Genomic DNA, 19,817 nt, shown 5'->3' with positions numbered 1-19,817 from the left:
ATCTTGTCCCTCCGACAACAAACGACAGGGACAGATGGCCCGGGGGTTTGGACCTGCAACCCACCAGTTACGGGACAAAAGTGACCGGAATTTTCCTGCTTGCGCTATCGGCATTTAATTTTCCAAATATAGCATCAAGAGCCAGGAGCTCTTCTCCTCGAGTGTCTAAAATAAATATTTGCAGGAGGAAATGAACCGTAAATGAACCGGAGGGACATTCCTGCTAAATAACACTGTCTGGTGCTAAAGAAGCTCAGAAAAGTTTCGTTTACGTTGCGATTCCTGAATAAATCAACTATGTAAACTGTACAACCAGAACACACCTAAAGTTACATCACCATAATGAGTAACTGGTCACTTTGCATGCATGCCGGCGCAATCGTGTACATTCATAGCCTGGAGTGACTGAGTTCACAAATGTGATGCAAGAGCAAAGAAGTGTCACGGCTAAAAATAGAAACACAACACTGGAGATATTTTTAGATCCTTATCTATTCCCGTTTCCTTTTCAAGAAGGAATGAAGACAGGAAGGAAGCAGGAGGCATAAAACCACGCAGCGTAATTTAACACAATGTTTGAAGAATTTATTAAAAAATCCTGACGGGACTCGTGGAAAAATAAGTGGAAGAAAGCCGGGTTGCACTATACTTTAGTTTTATTTCGTTTTGACTAATTTGGTTTGTTTTTAGAGTATCTGCTAGGTTTTGTTTATTAGTTATTAAAAAGTTTTTGTTTAGTTTTTATCTTTCAAGTATTTCTGGTTCAGTTCCTAGTATAAAAATCTTAACACTTACAATAAAACAAACTTATAAGTAACTTTTTAGCAAGATAATCAAAATAATAAAAATAATTGATAGATTATTTGACTTGGGAAAATTTCCTCATCTTAAGTGAAATAATGTACCAATAGAACTAGAACTTTTTCATCAATATTAAAGAATTATTGACTTAAAACAAATGTCTTCCTGAAGTTATTAGCTAGTTAGTTTTATCTTATGTCAACTACTACTTGGTAAGATTTTGTGTTTTTCTTTTTTTCCTCAAACTTTGGTTAATTTTTAGGTGCAGAATTAAAAAAGTGAAAATACTGTATTTGTAATGATGCATAAATCGATTGGGTAATCAATAAAAAAACAGAAGATTCAATTTTCACAAAATGTATTGAGTTATTGTTGAAGAACCGACTGACTGGAGTTTTATCCCAACTTGTGCTGCTGGCATTTTTCTGGACTTTCATGATTTGCGACATAAATTGTTTGTGTTTTTAAAAAAAATCTATTTCACATCCGTCTGAAAAGCTGATAAATAGATTCATAAACATGAAAACGAAAGATCGTATCTATAATATCAACATGTTTTAGTTTTGTAAAAGAATACTACAGTTGCATGTATTTATAATTTCCCCCCCATTAATTACCGCTTTCATTCATTCCAGTTAAAAATATTTTCTCAGTTTCAGTTTTTGTTATTTAGTTGGTTTTAGTTTAAAATAATAGCCGTGAAAACGAGAACATGTCGCGTTTAAAAGCTGAATTTTGCACAAGCATTGACCTGACCCAGTCAGTACGAGTAATGGAAACAATCTTTTTTTTTTTTTAATTGTTTTGCATTTCTCTGAATGCGACTAAGACAGAACAATCGCAGCGATTTCAAAAACCTGTCTTTACGTCAAAACGCGGGCGTCGGCTCACGTGCGTCTGCAGCTGTTGAAGGACCGTCATCATCATCATCATCATCATTGTTTTTGGGCTTTTTTTTTACACTGACGGGAAACTTGGGAACGTTGCACAATATCAGAATCAGATCTACGCATACAAAAACAATGAGGCTCTGTTTTGGTCCTCTAGTCTTTAATCTTTTGACTTGAAGACAGAAGAGCGATTCTATCGTCAGAAAAGTAAACAACTTCTGGAACCGGTTGAATGAGAGTCGCTTTTCCTTGAAAAGCTTTTAACGAAACCCAAGCAGCATATTGGCACAAACACGGTAGAGGCGGGTTGGTGATTTGGGCCACGTTTGGAGCAACCTGTCCGACTTCATAAGACCTTTTAACAACCTGTGGGTTGAAATTGTTAAGTTAGGGCCTCAAAAATGTTTTTTCAAAGGAAACATTTGATATTTTAATTCAAGAAATAAAGTAGTTTGGCTTTTTATTGTTATTTGATGTATAATTCCTGTTAAGAGTCAAATAGTCACAATTATAATGCGTGTACACCTGAGGCCTGTTTGTTAGGCTAAAAGTAAAATTTAAAATAACCTTTCAGCAGGTATTAAATATACTTAAGTCCACATTTTGCATTAAATATGTTTTTTCTTAATGGTTTGATGAAATATTCCAATTTTAAATGTCATTGTTTTTATTCCTTGTAAAATAAAAATCACCATAATCTGTAGAAATAATGGATTTATCTTTAAATCCATTATTAAACCCACCGTCATTTGTGACGGTGGGTTTATCCAGGAATATTAGAGAATAGGAAAACAAAAATGCAAATAAAAAATTTAAATATATATATACACATCTTATTGAAAAAAGATCTCACATTTTTGCTATGCGTCACCTTTCAAAAATCCTTATGAGCTGCCAGTAGTGGCAAAAATATTTACAGCTCTCAAGTTGGAGTCGGGCCGCACAAAATCATTCAGAGGACAATAAGTGGCCCATGTGCCACACGTTTGACACGCCCTGTTAGTTTCATCCTCAGTTATTTCACACACTTGTGAGTAACGACTTGTTAGTCACGCTGATTGAACATGAAAAAGTGGTAACAATGTTACAAAACAACAACCTGCAGTGAAACGTCAGTGATCTGCTGTGAACATAAACAGGAAATGAATCATCATATCTAATCCACACATGAAAGAGAGGAGCTTTAATCATCCAGACGGACCTGGAGAAATTCTCATCAATCTGATGACAACTCAACACATAACTGGAATAACATCAGGCGGCGTTTCCCTCAGTGGCGGCTTTTCACTCAAAGGACAAACAAACGCTGTTCAGGCTTGTTTTAGGAGAAAACTGCACCAACGTAAACGTCAAGAATTAAAGCCTCACAGCTCGAAACGCAAACCTCTAAAACAGGGGTGTCAAACTCCAGTCCTCAAGGGTCCTGCAGATTTTAGATGTGCCACTGGACTGAAATGGCTTAATTACCTCCTCCTTGTGTAGATCAGTTCCCCAGAGCTTTGCTAACAGCCTGATTATTCTATTCAGGTGAGGTGCAGCAGAGACGCATCTAAAAGTTGCAGGCAGAGGCCCTCCAGGACTGACGTTTGACACCTGTGCTCTAAAAACGTGACTGTAAAATCTGAGATATTGCCGCGCTTTTAGAGGTTTGTTTTTAAAGACTGACGTGAGCACATGTGTGTTTGTGAGCAAAGAAAAACGTGTTTACGTCTCACACACTGGTTGAATACACACTCTGGCACCTCCAAATTAGTCAAGTTTATGCTCACAGACGGGTCTTTTGCATCCATCCTTGAAAATATTGCATTCTCTTGGACAAATGAAAACACCAAGCTGCAGACTCTACAAAACAGTAGTATTTATGAAAACACAAAAAAACTACCCGGAAAATATGTAGTTAAGCATAAAATATATTAAATATATTCCTTAAATGCATTCTTAAATACACATTTCTTCTTTATTTGTTCATTTTATCATATATTCATTCTATATCTTTTAAAAATATTTACTATTCTTTTAAATGTGATCCACATCACTCAGCTGGTTTTAAGATTCACTGGCTGATTATTTAATTAGGATTTAACCAAAGAGCAAAAAATGCATATCAACTTTTATTGTATTTCTTGTGTGTGGCTTTTTAAAAAAAGACTTTATATTTGGTGTTTAAGATGTTGTTGCTCAAAAACATAAAATTACCTTGTTATATTTTCAAGTTTCCTGTCACATGGCCAATATCTGGGATAAATAGACGGGTAAAACACGGAGCAGACAGAATTACCTGGTTAGAGAGTTAACACTGTCTAACCAGTATTAATAATTGTCATGCAGTTACTAATTGTCACTGCATGTGCTGCTGGTGAATAAATGAGGTTTTTGATAAACCTCATTTATTTATTTCTATCCGTTGTAATAGCAAATAAAATGTGATATTATTACTAAGCTGTAAAACTATGGGGTAACACTTTATTTGAAGGGGGTGAATAAGACTGTCATAAACATGTCATAACACTGTCATAAACATGTCATAACTCCTGTCATGAAAGCCTTTATGAATATTTATGACTATTGTCATGAAGCGTCATTCGGTAAATTATGACGCTTTTAATACAAAGTTGACATTATTCAAAATGTCTTTGTTATGACAACTTGACATTAACCCGTAAATCATTACTGATATAAATGTGTTATAAAAGTATTACTGATTGCACTTTAAAAATTAGGTAACTTTATGTTATTAAAGATAAAGTTTAAACAGTAATGATTTCTTGGTTAATGTCAAGTTTTCATAAAGACATTTTGAATAATATCAACTTTGTATTAAAAGTGTCATAATTTACCGAATGACGCTTTATGACAACAGTCATAAATATTCATGAAGGCTTATTCATGTTCATGACATGTTTATGACATGTTTATGACAATGTTATTCACCACCTTCAAATAAAATGTTACCAACTATGGGACTGAAAATCAGATTTAATCCGTGTTTCTCATTTTAGGAAACTAGCAAAACACCAAATGAAAGGAAGATGACTAAGATGACATAACAGTCACAAGGCAGAAATATTTCATACTGAGGCCAATGATGATTTAACAGCTGGTAATAATAAATCTGGCTGTGTAACAGACTGCTACATTGCATCACTTTTTGATTTTTCATCTCATACGAGGGGAAAAGTCCTTACTTTGGCGGCGGGCCGAGTGGGGAGCGCGGCTTCAGTTTGTCCTCCTCTTTCTTCTCCCGGGCGTCGCGAGGAGGACGCATCCTCGGCTTCTCCTTCTCGTTGCGTTTCAACCGGTCTCTCTCCCACTCCTCTTTCCGTCGAATCCTCTCCTTCTCGCGTTCCCGCTCTCTTTCCCTCTCCCGCTGCTGCCGCCGCTCCCTCTCGCGGTGATCTCTCTCCCGCTCCCGGTCTCGGTGCCGCTCCCGGAGGTCACGCTCACGGTCACGCTCCTGCAGAAATGGTAGAAACAGACAAATATGTTCCAGCTTGTAGTGATTTACACCATCGTGCGGAGTAGCATTAGCATTCTGGAAAGATTAAGATAATTCTGGATTTTTAATATTAATAAGCTAAAAAGCTAATCTTAGCTTAAAGTCTACCTTATATTTACTTACTCTGGTCAAGTTCATTTGCATGGAACATGAATATTTTAGGTAACATTCAGTAACTTTACCTTTTGAGTCAAAATTAGCTAAAAAGCTAACATTAGCTTTAATGCTACCATTGTATTGGTATATTAACTCAGTTCATTTAATGTTGTGTCTGTTTTTAAGTTAAACAGGCAATACATTTTATTTTCTTACAAATAAAATTTATTATTTGGTAAGTTAACTTTGGCTTTTGAGTCAAAATTATCGGAAAAGCTAATTTTAGCTTAAAAGCTAATATTATTAAGTTGCTGTATGTTGAGTAATATTAACTTAATTCAGTAAGGTGACCGTAGTTTTTGAGTTAATTAGTTAAGAAGCTAATGTTAGCTTGCATGCTATCATTCTCACTCCTCGTCTTTTTTTGTTTTTAGCTGGATCAAATATATAAATATATAACACTCCATTTATTGATCTTTTTTCCTTCAGCAGAGCAAATGTAAGAAGATGAAAACAAACATGAAGAAGAAACCACCCTGCAAACCACCCTGCAATGCCAGCTGATGAACTGTAAAAATACATTTTGTGGGTAATTAAACGCTCATCTGTGAATCAGGGTTTCAGCTGGAAGGTTTGCATCCTGTTGAATAGGAAGAGGAGCTGAACCTGGAAGCGGTGTCGTATAACAACGTGAGACTTCCTTGTACATTTTCCGCATTCGTCACCCATGTATTCATTGACTCAATTAATAAACTGGACACGCCTGTTTTGTCATCGATGGCATAAACAGATGCCGTGGCTGGATAAGCCTTGATTTACGCAGAGAAACGTTGAGTGGCGATACTCACGGCGAAGTGGTATGGAAGAGGAGCTTCTGTGTACTGAACCCTGAAGTTTTCGTACTGCCCCCCCCTCCACAAGGCCTCCATTTCGTAGTCGTAGTACGGCTCAACATATGGCTCACTGCGGACAGAAACAACATTCACAAACTGGATGACGCTTTCAAAATGTCTCCATAAAAAAAAATTTAAATATATAATTCCTCCTTTGATTTCTTAAAGTATCATGAAAGAATTTCTACTAAGAAAAAAAGAAATCAACCGAATTGTAATAAAAAGGTTTCTGTTGATCACAGGCCCTCTGTAAAGGCAGCCATTTTGAAAATTTGCTGCTCTGGAGAATGTAGTTGTTTGCAAACACTGCAGAGATGCAGGACACGTCTGCGGCTGAAACCTTTTGCAATTTTAGTAATCAATTATCCAGACGATTAATTGTATATTAAAAAAATTAGCTAGTGTCTACAGATTTTTAATTTTAACCACTTAAAACCTATTTTGTACATTTGAAATGCAATAAAAACAAAGAGATTACATTTTTTTTTAAATAAGAAAAAGTGCAACAGCGTTTGATCATTTGTAGCAAAGGATGAATCTATAGCTTAAAAAAATGCTTTTAATGTCAACACGCAATTTAATTTTTTACAGAATTTGAACCAGATAATGTCACTTGCCCTGACCGTGTTCTTTTAGAAAATAGCCTTTTTAAGAGTCTGTATACTCCAGTTAATGATTAATCTATTACTAAATTAGTTGACGATTATTTAAATAATTGATTAATCATTTAAGCGTAAAAATACTTTATTGATCCCAAAGGAAAATTAAATGTTGTTGTAACTCATTAATTCAAATTCTTCAGTTGTTGTAGATGGTGATGTCTGTTGGCAGGAAAGATCTGCTGTAGCAGTCTGTATTACAGCAAATTTGAAGAAGCCTCTGACGGAAGACACTTTTTCTAATCCTGTCTCCTTAATATACCGATTTATATTAATATATAAATGTATTAGATATATTGGTATCACCATTGGTATCGTCTGATGTTAGTCATTTTGTCACCTATCAGCGTCGGTCCAATAAGTAAACCCGAGTCAAAATAAAAAATTAAAAAATTATTTCCATTTTGTTGCTGTTTGCTTTGCTGGACGGGAAGCGGTAGAAGTTGGTCATGTTGCATTTTTGTTAACTGGAGCAGTAAAACATAGTTGGTTTGTCAGTGTAGAAATGTGGGAAAATGCATAAGATATTGATAAATATCGGTTATTGCAAACCTGCAATATTAATATCGGATGTTCACATCGGTGCATTTCTATCAGTTGCCGATCACACAAACTGATCACCTGCATCTCATTTGGCAGCCTGCCTGTGCAGCTGGTCTCCTCTTTCCTTCTCACTGCGCAAATGCGCAGAAACAAATCCTAAGCGATGTGGAACTATAACTATAACGCACTGAGTGAATGGGGAGGTTTGCGTGTTGCGGCGGAAAATTGAAGCAGGTCAAAATGCATCAACACAAGAAGCTAATATGGCATAAAAACAATGCCATACTTGAGGAGTTTGGCTACATCGAGGCTCACTGCAGTAAAAAAGACATATGAAGGATCAGATAGCAGGTAAAGCAGCGCACAGCTACAAACACTCACCCGGATTAGCATGACGGTCAGAAAGCTGAACAAATAACCCGCAAAATTATTTAAGTCTTCGAGCTGCGATGTAAGACGCTGGTTCTGCTCTCGCTGTTGAACCGTTGCTACGCTACAGGTAGTAATATTTCACAGACAGAGCGCCGCTTCTGCTCCACCTGGTAGTGACTCTCACACCGAACCTCTACTTAAAGCTGCAGCATCTAACCTAAAAAATACATTTTACATACGTATTAAAACTTTCACTGTCCTAACATGAAACAGATAATCTCTGAAAAAATAATCGATCTCCTCCCTGTTCTGCATAATTACTCCACTCAGTCAGAAACAGCCACTCAGAACTAGCAGTAATCAGCTAGCCGCCATGCTAACAGGAAGGTTTCATTCAGTAACAGGATTGTTTATTGTAATGGATCCTGTATTTGCCTTTGAATGTTAAGTTTTATACTTTAATTTTCTGGCAATGTTGAGAAGTTTTATTTTGACTCTTTGCATTATTTAGCCTATTCAGAGCCTTCATATGTTTTCAGTCTGTTAAAGATAGTATTACTGATAGCAGTACAATTTGCACAATGCCTGTTTTGTTTAGTTTTCTTCTTGGAAAAAGTTATTAAAAACAAGTTTTTGTCTAAATTAAGGTGAATTCATGGTTCCTTTTTCCACATAATGTAACCGGTAGTGTTTATGATTAAAAAATAAAAAATAATTATGTGATCGGTATCGGTGATCGGCCTTCATGGGTGATCGGTATCGGCAGGAAAAAACCTGATCGGCACATCTCTAGTTAAAAGGTAATTTTCTAATATCATGTATAATAGATGTCATCCGTCCTAAATCCTAATCGTTGCTTTTTGATGACTTTTGGAAAAAAACTCTTAAAAATGTCTGACTTTCTGGAAGTTAATGAGGGTTTTAACGAAAGTAAAGCAACAGACTAATATTTCTGAGGAGGATTTAAACTTACCCGTATACCGGTTCTCTGAAGTCCATTTCCCTGAAAGAAGTAAAGGAATCATGTGAGTATATTTAATTTAAGTATTTCTGCATTAAAGGGAACATTGCCTTTTACTTTCTATTTTTGGATTGGAAATATGAGAACAGATGAAGAAGTAAAGCTTAAACTCAGACACTCCCGTCCAAATGAGCCGATTAAAAACTCCATTATCTGTAGCAGTCAATGGAAAAAGAAAGTACACCCTTTATTTATGAAGACCTCTTTGACCTCCTTGTTTGTTTCGTTTGCTTGATTTATTTATTTTTGTTGCCGTTTTTGTTCTTATTCTGCGATTTTGTAGATTAAAACGCCCAGTTTTTCTTTTCGTTAGTCTGTAATGTTTGTTGTATAAAAAAACAAAAACATTTAAAACATTAGAACTTAATAAATACCGAATATTCTGTATATATGACCTGACCCATAAAACGCATGTTTGGATCAGATAGCGGACGTTCCTCTTTAAAATCAGAACTGTTCTCATCTTTTGTTCCTCTCTCAATAAACTGTTGCTGCCGGTTTTTGTAGTTTAAAGCTGCTGACGTCTGCACTGATCAACACAACGCGCATCGGGACGTTTGTGTTTTTTTGCGCTGCCGGAGGCGGAACCGAGCATGAAGCGCTGAGCGCGAGCCGGCCGTACTCTCGGATGATCCGGTAGCTGCGCTCCCTGAAGAACTCGTTCTCTTTGTCGAACTCTCTCTCGTCCTCGCCGATCGTCACGTTGAAGCGCTTCTCCTCAAAGTCGGGCTCCTGCTCCTTTCTAATGGTGGCCTTCTTCAGCACCTGCCAGAAATGCAAACACAGACACCTGTGTGAGATACGGTGACACCTGCTCGTCCAGGTATGGCGATGATATGGGTGTGAAAACTCTGAGGTCATGCAGAAGGAACTGATTCATTAGTTTCAATCCAACAAGTCTTTGTTGCTTAACAGAAAAATATTTGTGGTTTTATTTGTGCAACAGGAAATCTACAGGTTTCAGTAAGTCTAATTTAAGACTTTTTAATGCCTTTCTAGTGTCATTCTGGATTAAACTTAAGACCAGACAAAATGTTTAACTACAACTAACAATTACTTTAGCTAGTGATTATTCTGATGATTAATCAGATAAAAAATGGGCTCATTGTTCCGTTTTTAGTTTAGTCTTTTTTATGCTGTATTAGAAATACATTAAAAGATGCAAACAAACAATTCAATCTTTTCTTTTAAGTCAGAAAATAAATATATATTCCCTAAAATGCAACAACATAACTTTTGCGTTTTCTTGTTTATTTGTGGATTCCAAAAAAACTTCTAACATCAGCATGTGAAAAGTTTTTTGTTTGACTTCACAGCAATAAAAAGCAGAGTTAATGTGCATTATGTTTTGGATTAATTGATTAATAATTGCATATTAACCTTTTTACACAATTTGATCCAGGTGAAGTTAAACCTGCCACTTGAGTAGATTTTGTTTTCTCCATCTTAACTGAAAAAATATATATATTTTCAGTGCGGTGTTACATGATACATGTGGTTTTTGAACAAAATTGCCTTTTTTTTAAGTCTTAATATATTAATAAATTGGTTGACTATAATTTTAACAATTAATTAACCATAATTATTCATTTCAGCCCTAACATATGATAGAATATAGTACATTAAATAGTCCTGATATGACTACATTTAATACCTATGATTAACACGTTTCAGGTCGAGTTGAATTTATTTAAATTAATTTAATGTTTTTAAGGACATCCGGATGTTTCTAAGGAACATAGCAAACAATTACTACAGCCAGATTTCAACATTTTCCCACTCGCTAAAGGAAACCTCCACAGCACAAAGTCAGACAACAAAATATTTGTTTTTATAATTTGGAGATTCACGGAAAAGGGAAACACATTCAAAAAAAAAGAAAAATGGAAAAGGTGAGAGCACAGCTAAGAATTTGCACATCCTTCCATTTGGTGTTGCACGATCTATTGAGTAAACAATCCATTGATTCAGGTTTACATAAACTTGTGGCACAAACTGGGGCTGATTTGCATGAAACACAGTGGCGGCGTTCACCTCTTTGGCGTGCCTGAGACCTCTCTCCCAGGCGCTCTCCACGGGAGGCTCCACCGGGGGCGGCGGAGGAGGGAGTTCCTCCACCACAGGAGCGGCCTGCAACACGGAAAACTACCGTCAACCTTTCCGGATAGGGAATCCCAGCGATCAATCCCTTAATTGAGAAGCAACCACAACCTTCCTGCTCATATTCATGTAGACTAGTGGTGTCCAAACGGGCAAATTTTAGATACTGCAAAGAAACATTTTTCTTTTTTAGTTTTATGCAGCTCAACAAAAATCTAAACTTTTATAAAATCTGTATAGACACATTTGTTTTTGTGTCAATACACAAAAACGAATGTGTCTAGACATTTGTTTAATGTGTGCTTTAACATCACACATGCAGAAAGCTGCTCCTGACGGTGACTAGCATTGGTGTTAGCTGTCAAGAAGTCAACATAACGCACTAAATCTTAAATGTACGTCTGATGTGTAAAAGAAAAAGGGGCGCAGCGCTTTGCTAGTTAATTATCAACACTGCGACAACTACATATAAAGGTTGGAGAAAAAGTTTTAATTAAAATAAAAGAGCGAGAGACAGGGAAGTGGGTTGGTTATGCTAGCTTGACTTTGACAATCGGAGCAGGTAGATGTGCTGCAGAATTTGGTGCGTTTCAGTTCAGCTAAAAAAATAAAAAATAAAAAAACGGGGGGAAAGGCGACCCACACATGAACTCTGTCACTCGGTCAATAATTAATAATCATCAAACCTGAAAACATAAAACTGTAACTGACTGAATGCTCTGCTCCCAGTGTGGGAAATGTTTAAGCGTTTTTCTGTCTTCAATCCTGATACATTCATGCGGCTGTGTTCAGTCAGTTGCTATGGCAACAAGCATGTGTGTAGAACAGTTGAAACAGAGAGCGAGAAAAAAAGGAACGAGTTAGTCTTTGTTTTTCTGCGTTATTTTCCCCTCTGCTGCATTAGACTAAACTAATGGTACCTTCATCTCCGGGGTTCATTTTGTTAGCGGTTGTTGTTTTTTTTGTATCATCTGTCGTTTTCTATTTTGTTGGCACTATGAAAAGGCCCGGATGTCGAGTTTCTCACCCAGGGGTTGTTGGGCAGAAGAGGCAGCGGTCCACCAGGGGGCGCACCGTTCGGAGAGAAAGGGTCTGGCTTGGTGATGAGAGAGTAGTTGCCCTTGTCGTTGACTCCTGGGTGGATGAACCTGCAGTTCATTCCCCACGTACAGTTTCCTGAAGAAAACATGGCGGCATTCCCGGTTAATCAGAATTCATACAAAAATGCAGCTAAATTAAATTGGAAAATCCTTTTATGATCCTTTGATGATCATGGATTACAGATAAACGGGCGAAACACTGAGTCCTTTTAAATCAAAAGCCCACCTGTTCAGGGTTGCTTTTGAACCATAGTAAATGGAACATTGATCAACATATTTGGTGTATATTGATAATTTTATCAATGTGTTTGATATTTTTATGTTTTCATGATTTAAAGCACTTTGAACTGCTTTGCTGCTGAAATGTGTTTTACAAATAAACTTGATTGATTGATAATGAAGACTCAGTTGAGGGCTTGAGAAAATTACGATATTTTTTTAAAAGTCAGTGGATATTCATGGAAAGTTGAGTGGAAGGAAAAACTGTGGGATCAAGCCAGATCCATTCAAGAATTTGAGGGAGTTTCATGAGGAGAGGAGTCAGAATGTGAAGAGTCGCTACTCTCACAGACACAACCTACAAATGGATCTATGTAATTTAGAAGTTTCACTTTTGGAAATGAACAAAATTTTGAATCTTTTAATTATATTTAATGTTTTTGAGATGTACTTGTATATTTTTTATTTATTCTTAAATTGCAGGAGTTGCGCTTTACAGCCAGTTTTCTCTCTACACACAAAGTACAAAAAACAGCAGCTACTGCAGAAAAAAAAAAGTTTTGTACCCTCTTCCAGAAGTATGTCTGGTTTTATTAACAGTACAAATTTTCCAGAGGGTCATCAAGCTTACTGAAAATATCAACATCTGATATCGGCTCTGAATGTTCGCATCGGTGTCTCCAGATTTTACCCAAACAAGTGTTGGGAATCCTTAAATTGCAAAGCTCTGCAATAAATTCAGGTTTGAAATATTTGAATTAAGCAAATTTGCAGCATAAAAAAATTGTACAAAAAGTAGCATGTTAGGTTTAACTTTTAGGTTTTTGATATTCAAACTTGTTGTTAATGTAAAAGCCACAATCCATGTCTTTTCTTCAGCCGTTTTCTGATATAAAGTTAAATATTCCTTCCACATATTAACAAGCTTATGGTTTATGTGTCATTTTTAAACTGCAAGATGAAACGTCACTGAAAAGAAAAACATTTATGTTGGTGTTATAGCACTCCTACAGGCCAGAAAGTGAATTATTTCTACATTTAGGTAAACTGAAGTGTGACCATCAGTTTGCAGCATTTTATTAGTTTCAGTTCCAAGTTTCAGTAAATTTTAGTTTTTTTTGCATTTCTGCTTAGGAACCCTGGCTGGAATTTTTGCCAAACATTTGTAAAAGTTTTACATTTGTATTTGTTGAGTGGATCAGATTAAAAAGCAGCTCGGATATCACTGAGTTACAGATTTAAATATGTGAAGGCAGGAATCCAGATCTGATCAAATAACCGATTTCTGCGGCTCAACGGCTCCCTCTGCTGGAACACAACTGGTTATTCCACCAACTATTGATTTCTGAACTCTCCCCGAGTTACACATTAGTATTGTTGTTTCTAAATGAATACGAACTTGTTTTCTTTGCATTACTTGAGGTCTGAAAGCGCTGCATCTTTTTCGTTATTTTGACAATTTCTCATTTTCTGCAGATAATTACAAAATGTTTTGCTGGGAATTTCGGAGACATGTTGTCAGTAGATCATAGAATAAAAGAACAATCTTCATTTTAGTAAAACATATAAAAAGTAAAATCAGAGAAACTGATCATTTTTTCCAGAGCCAACTTCATATTCACAAATGTAAATTTTCATCATCTTCATCCTCTTTTTTATTTTATTTTTTACAGATTTTGTTAAGGAAATTAAACTATATTTATCAGCGATTCCCAGGAGTACAAACAGAAAAGCTGTAAACACATATGAATGTTGTGGGTTATTGAATATTACGTAATATGTATTTACTGTAGAGGCCCACACTCTTGGCATACTTTTTCATATTTCATCTACTGTTCCTCTGTTTTTCATTGTATTGTAAACAAAGATGTTTTCTAAATAAATAAATAAATAAGCTTTACAGTATCTGACCTTTAATAAAGAACCTGCAGATGGGGCGTGGCCTGATCTTCCTGTCAGACGGATCTTTCACCTCTCCTTCTTCCAGGTCATCGTCCTGCAACAAGAACAAAAGAATCAATTCTGAGCACATAAATCAACTTTTATCAGAGCTTCACACCATCCTCCCATACATCAGATCGAGCCACAAAGGCAAAACGACGCTTCTGGGTTCAGAGACGGGGTGAAATGCTGATGCATCTGTGAATCCATAGCTTCTCCTTTCAGTAAAGTTTCCTCACCGCAATGATTATATTGTTGTTTTGAAACCAATTTTAAGTAACACAATGCAAGAAAACATTCTAAAGGATCAATAAACTTCAAATTCAAATGAACATCTAACACTGGAACTGGAAGACATTTCCCTTCTTTAGCTGCTAAACAATGTTGGTGGCTTCAACTCACTCTCTCTTTGGTTACCTAGCAACTCTCTCTCTCTTTGGTTACCTAGCAACAACTTGTTGAGTAACAGCAGTTTCAGGTTTTGCCACTGTGCCTCATAACTGCTTAAATTAGCGGTACGGAGTGAAGACTGCGGATAAAAGAGGAAAGATCACGCCACCAGTTTGGCAGTTTATCAGATATTTAAAGCAAAAAATAACCGAAATCAATGATTTATCGGCATTGACTGACATGTCGTGATTCTGTCCTGGTTTCAACCAAGCATTGCTAATTTAAGAAAGTACCTCAAAGGCAAAAAAAATAATAATTTAATAATAAATTGTAGGTGAAAAGCTCAGGCTATTGACGATTGATAAATTCATCCAATCAGCCAACTTTATTATGTGTTACAACATGGTGACAGTTTCAAGAAATATGTAAAAAAAAAAAAAAAAAAACTTTTTTAGATAAAAGTTACATACATCAGTTTTAAATTTAACCGAGAACTAAATAAACTAGATAAAGACCCATTTACATAGCAGAAAAAATGCAGCCTTTATCCGCTGCAGACCTGTGATTGTGCTACTCCTGCCAACATTAATACATCAAAGATGTGCTGTTGTTGAATCAACCGAACATGGAGAAACATCATTCAGCTTCTATGCACCACAAATCTGGAACAAACTTCAATAAAACTCCAAAACAGCTGAAACACTTTGAGACATAATTAAACATTAGCCAGCATTTTGATGTGCATTTAGCAAAATTTAATATTCACTGGTTTGCTGTGCGGCTGCACAGTGGTGCTGTTGGTAAAGCTGTTGCCTTGCAGCAAGAAGGTTCTGGGTTTGATTCCCGGCCCCGGTCTTTCTGCATGGAGTCTCCATGTTCTCCCTGTGCATGCGTGGGTTTTCTCCAGGTACTCTGGTTTCCTCCCACAGTCCAAAAACATGACTGTCAGGTTAACTGGCCTCTCCAAATCGCTCCTAGGTGTGAGTGTGTGTCTCTGTGTTGCCCTGTGACAGACTGGTGACCTGTCCAGGTGACCCCGCCTCTCGCCCTGAACGTTAGCTGGAGAGGCACCAGCACCTCCTGACCCCACTGAGGGACGAGGGTGTAAAGACAATGGATGGTTGGTTTGCTGTGCGTTTCATGACTTTGTATTTTTTTGTTTTTATGATGTAAAGCACTTTGAACTGTCTTGTTGCTGAAGTTTGCAACACAAATCAACTTGATTAATTGATTCTCATGTTATGAACTTGGAGAAAAATCTGCAGCGATTTCATTAGAGCATCTCTGGGAAGAACTTGGCCTGAATATGTTTTTCTCTTACAAACAGCTGTCTTCTATCTGTAATCTACAGAGAACCCAAAAATTGTAATCAAATAAGAGTATTTACTACATCAACTGGTTGGGTTTCCCCCCCAAACATTTTGAAATGACAGTAAGATATATTACTGATAAATATTGGTTACCATAGCAGCAATATTAATATCAGCTATCGACCAAAATGTTCTTATCGTTCCATCCATAAATAAAATATAAAATTATGTGGAAATTTAGACATTTTTAAAGGACCTAGACTTAAAGAATGAATATAAATAACATAATTACAAAATCAGGCACAACCCTCCACACCCCCACCCCAACATGTTTCTAAATTAATTTTCCTCAATATAAAACTTATTTAAAGAACTGCAGGTGTTTAGTGAATTTCTGGTTAAAACATGTTTTTTAGTCATGGGTAGAAAATCCAGAGATTTTACTCAGGAGTTGAGATATTTCATAATAAAATTACTCAAATAAAAGTAAAATGTGCAGTGTAGTAATATTAACAAAAGTTTATTTTTTCCCAAAAAGTTACTTTCCTGCTCTAGTCATCTGTAATCCAGAGTTCTAGCCTTTCAGCAGGCAGAAGCAAACAAACTACGATCACTTACGTCGATCTCTCCTTCGTCGATCTCTCCATCGTCTTCGTCTTTCTTCCGATCTCTGAACGAATCTCTCCGGAGTCTCTCTGACCCTTTGGAGCTTTCCGGCCTCTTGGACTCGCCGTCCGCTGGAGAAGGAGGAAGAATCGGCTTCTTCTCCCTTTTCTTATTGTTCTTCTCTTCGCTCGCCTCCTCATCCTCCTCTCCTCCCTCCGCCTTTGCGTCCTCCTCATCCTCCTCTTCATCCTGAGCAGGAAGCGGTTCTTCCGGGACTTCCTCGTCGTAGTCCAGTTCGTGTTCGTCCAGCTCCCGGGAAACGGAGGCCGAATCCTCCTTCATCTCCCTCACCAGAACCGCTCTCCTCTCTTCAGCTCTTCGCAGTTCCTCCTCTTCATCCTCCTCCTCTTCCTCAGCCTTGGTTTTATCTTCATCCCGCTCTGCTGAGGCTTCCTCCCTGTAGTCGCCATACCCTTCGTCGCCGCCGTCCTCCTCAGACTCGGCACGCTCCTTGAACTGGTCTGGCTCCAGGTCCGGAGACTGCGGCGTGTCCAGAACTCCGTCCTCTTCCTCACCCGACCTTCGCCCTTGTGGATCATCTTCATCACCGTCCATGAACACGATGGTTTCATCCTCCAGCCCCATCCTCGACCCCTCAACAGGCTCCTCGTCCTCTGGATCAGAGACGAAGTCGGGGACGACCTCGTCTTCCAGGTCCAATTTTCCTCCTCGCCCTTCATACTCTTCTTCTTCCTCATCCTCCTCCTCGTCAATCAGGCCTCCGTTTTCCTCGTCCTGGAGCAACTCGCTGTCCGAGAGGACGCCGCCGGCCTCGTCGTCGTCGGGAGAGCGCAGCAGCTCGCTGTCGGAAAGGCCCTTCTCCTCCTCTGGAGACTGAGGGGACTGCGTGGGGCTTTCAGGCGTATCCATGGCGAATGATTCTGACGGAGGAAGAAAGCGTGAATCGATGAGTCATGCATTCACAGAGTCCACTCAACAAAAGGAATAACACCGATCAGCCAGAACATCACATCTAGTGACGCACCGATCCACTTTTTTCATTTCCACTACGGATATCTGACAAACAAACCTTAATTTGACTTGAAACTAGAGATGCACCAATCAGATATTAATATCTGTATCAGTCCCAATACTGAAGATATAGATTGTGTATCGGTGAGAATGCGCCCAACACATGCAACACTTCGATATCAACATGCATTTTTCTGAATTTTGAAAAAAGTTCTAGATTGGGTATCTGTGACAATGTGATAAATAATGGCAGATCTATTCAGTCTAATTCTATGCTCTTTGCTCTGAGCGACATAAAATTTTACATTTTAAAAGAAGCTCTTGTTTGGTTTCTCCAGTCTGCAGGCAGCTTGTATCTACCAAACCAAGCGACAGTCACAGTCACTGACTTTGACAAATTAACTGAAGAGAGTTTCAATTCACTATCATTTGATATTACTGTTATATTTTGATAGTGTTGATATCCTATGGCAGAAAACACTAAAATGTGACTATTTTACATCCTGAAATGTCTCTGTTACACCTGACACCTTTCTTGTGGCATTTAGCAAATATAAATAATTTTGATCATTCCAACTAATCTAAAACAAGATACATTTTTGTCTGATTTAACTCCAGACAGTGAGGGAAAAAAAATATCATCTTTATCTGATTAAAACTGTAAATGTTTAATTTTAATGTTTATTAAAATTTAGGCTTTTAATCAAACATTAAAAGCGAACATTTTTATGTTTTTATAGAAAAAAAACTGCTTTTGTATAGAAATCAAGCAATTTCCAAACCTTGAAGAAACGGACTTGAAATTCAAGAAATTTCAAGCACCCATACTGAACATACAACTTCTAGGATTTAAAATATCTGCTGCTAACATCTTAGTGCCAGGTACTGCACCGTACCTTCAGGGTTCTGGTTACAGCCACGTAATGGCAAAAGTAGATCTGAGATACTAGGATGACATGGCCAGATTATCTCTGGAAAGTTCCCATCGTCCACCTGTCAGGACATAAAAAGCATACAGAAAAGAAAAAAAAAACGCCCTGCTGGTTCTGATAAAACAAAACTGTGCCAACAAATAGTTTGTTTCATACCATGTAAGATTATGAAAAACCTTAAATGTTTAAAATGTTCAACCCAAAGCAAGAGCATGACAACTCTGAGTCCTGCATGTGCATCTTCCACTCAGAGATAAAACAATATGGACCACAACATTTCTGTGGATGATACATGGAACCTTCCTGAACGCAGTGTATCGCCTTGAAACCCAATTTCATTGATAATATCAAAAATCTGTGGGACATTCTGTAATAAGCATCAGATAGTAATTATGTGGCTGATCAGTGTTTCATAACTTGCTCTAATTTAACATTTTTATATAAAAAACAAGCCATGGCTAAACTACCAAAAAAACCAGCTAAATTTGGAGCTTTATAAATGAGTGCAGCGTTTGTTTTCAATCTGGTTACATCATACATGAGGGGGAAAAAACGTATTTTTTGGAAAGATACAGCAAATACAAAGATGAGCTTCATGAAGGACAGCTCCCGGCTTACCAGCTCATATTTACCGAATCTGGTTTACCACCTCGACCCTCACATGGACCTCCCAATTTACCGATTCAAACATTTTTATTGCTGTGAATGCTACACATTATCTCCTGCAGCGAAAACAAGCGGTAACACTTACAATAGCTGCTGGTCAAGCTAGCTTAGGCCCAGAACCTGGCGACGAACAGAGAGAAGGCTAATCGAGCCCGAAATGCCAGGGCCGAACCGCAAACTTCTTCCACGGCTAGAAACATGAAACCGGTCGAGCTTAACGACTTAGTTACGAACTTTGTCTCGGTTTAGCCGCGCAACGCTCGCCATCTTTGAGTTGACAATGTAGCATCACTGAAGCTAAGCTAAAGGCTAACGGCTAACTAACAGCATTATTTTTCCATTCACCTTGCCGACCCGGAGCTCTTTACTGACGGCTCTGCAGCGATACCGACGGCCCCCTCCCACTGATACCGGAGTAACGGCCTACGGTCAGTTTGTTCACGGTTTAACTTCAGCCGCTGCGGCGGAGAAAATAAATGAACCCGCACCGTGCAGCACCAGCGGCCATTAGCTTAGCGTCATCCACAGACGACAGAGCGGAGCGGGAGAAGGGGAGGAGTCACACCGAACTGGAAGACAGGGAGGGCTGATCTGAGATCAGTTCATTCAGCACGACGGCAGCCAAAGGTCATCGGACAAAATCTGATCTACAATCAGTTATTATATTTAGACTTTGGTAATAAGCGCTTACACTTACTGGAGTAACTTTTTTGAAATTTTTTAAAAACTTTTATTAGTATTTTTACTACG

At 37.8% G+C, this 19,817-nt stretch overlaps 1 protein-coding gene across 7 annotated transcripts in view; it reads right to left on the bottom strand.

Moving 5' to 3' along the window:
* zc3h18 (zinc finger CCCH-type containing 18) overlaps nucleotides 1-19,610 on the bottom strand; it is a 46,432-nt gene extending 26,822 nt beyond the window's left edge. For 2 of the 7 annotated variants that reach the window (XM_017305424.2, XM_017305423.2), the window contains exons 1-9: nucleotides 19,413-19,610; nucleotides 16,450-17,378; nucleotides 14,102-14,186; nucleotides 11,899-12,047; nucleotides 10,806-10,901; nucleotides 9,394-9,536; nucleotides 8,724-8,753; nucleotides 6,132-6,246; nucleotides 4,877-5,145 (exon numbers count right to left, since the gene is read on the bottom strand). In XM_017305424.2, coding sequence (XP_017160913.1) covers nucleotides 4,877-5,145; nucleotides 6,132-6,246; nucleotides 8,724-8,753; nucleotides 9,394-9,536; nucleotides 10,806-10,901; nucleotides 11,899-12,047; nucleotides 14,102-14,186; nucleotides 16,450-17,367 — 1,805 coding nt within the window. In that variant the 5' untranslated portion in view covers nucleotides 17,368-17,378; nucleotides 19,413-19,610. The other 5 variants (XM_008412555.3, XM_017305420.2, XM_081608333.1 and 2 more) reach the window with 5 other exon arrangements.
* Nucleotides 19,611-19,817: the final 207 nt, after the last annotated feature.

Source organism: Poecilia reticulata, chromosome 6 (genome assembly GCF_904066995.2).
Source record: "Poecilia reticulata chromosome 6, P_reticulata-male-v2, whole genome shotgun sequence".
Lineage (NCBI taxonomy): Eukaryota > Metazoa > Chordata > Actinopteri > Cyprinodontiformes > Poeciliidae > Poecilia > Poecilia reticulata.
The sequence above is the reverse complement of the archived record's forward strand: the minus strand, read 5'-3'. Positions and strand labels throughout refer to the sequence as shown.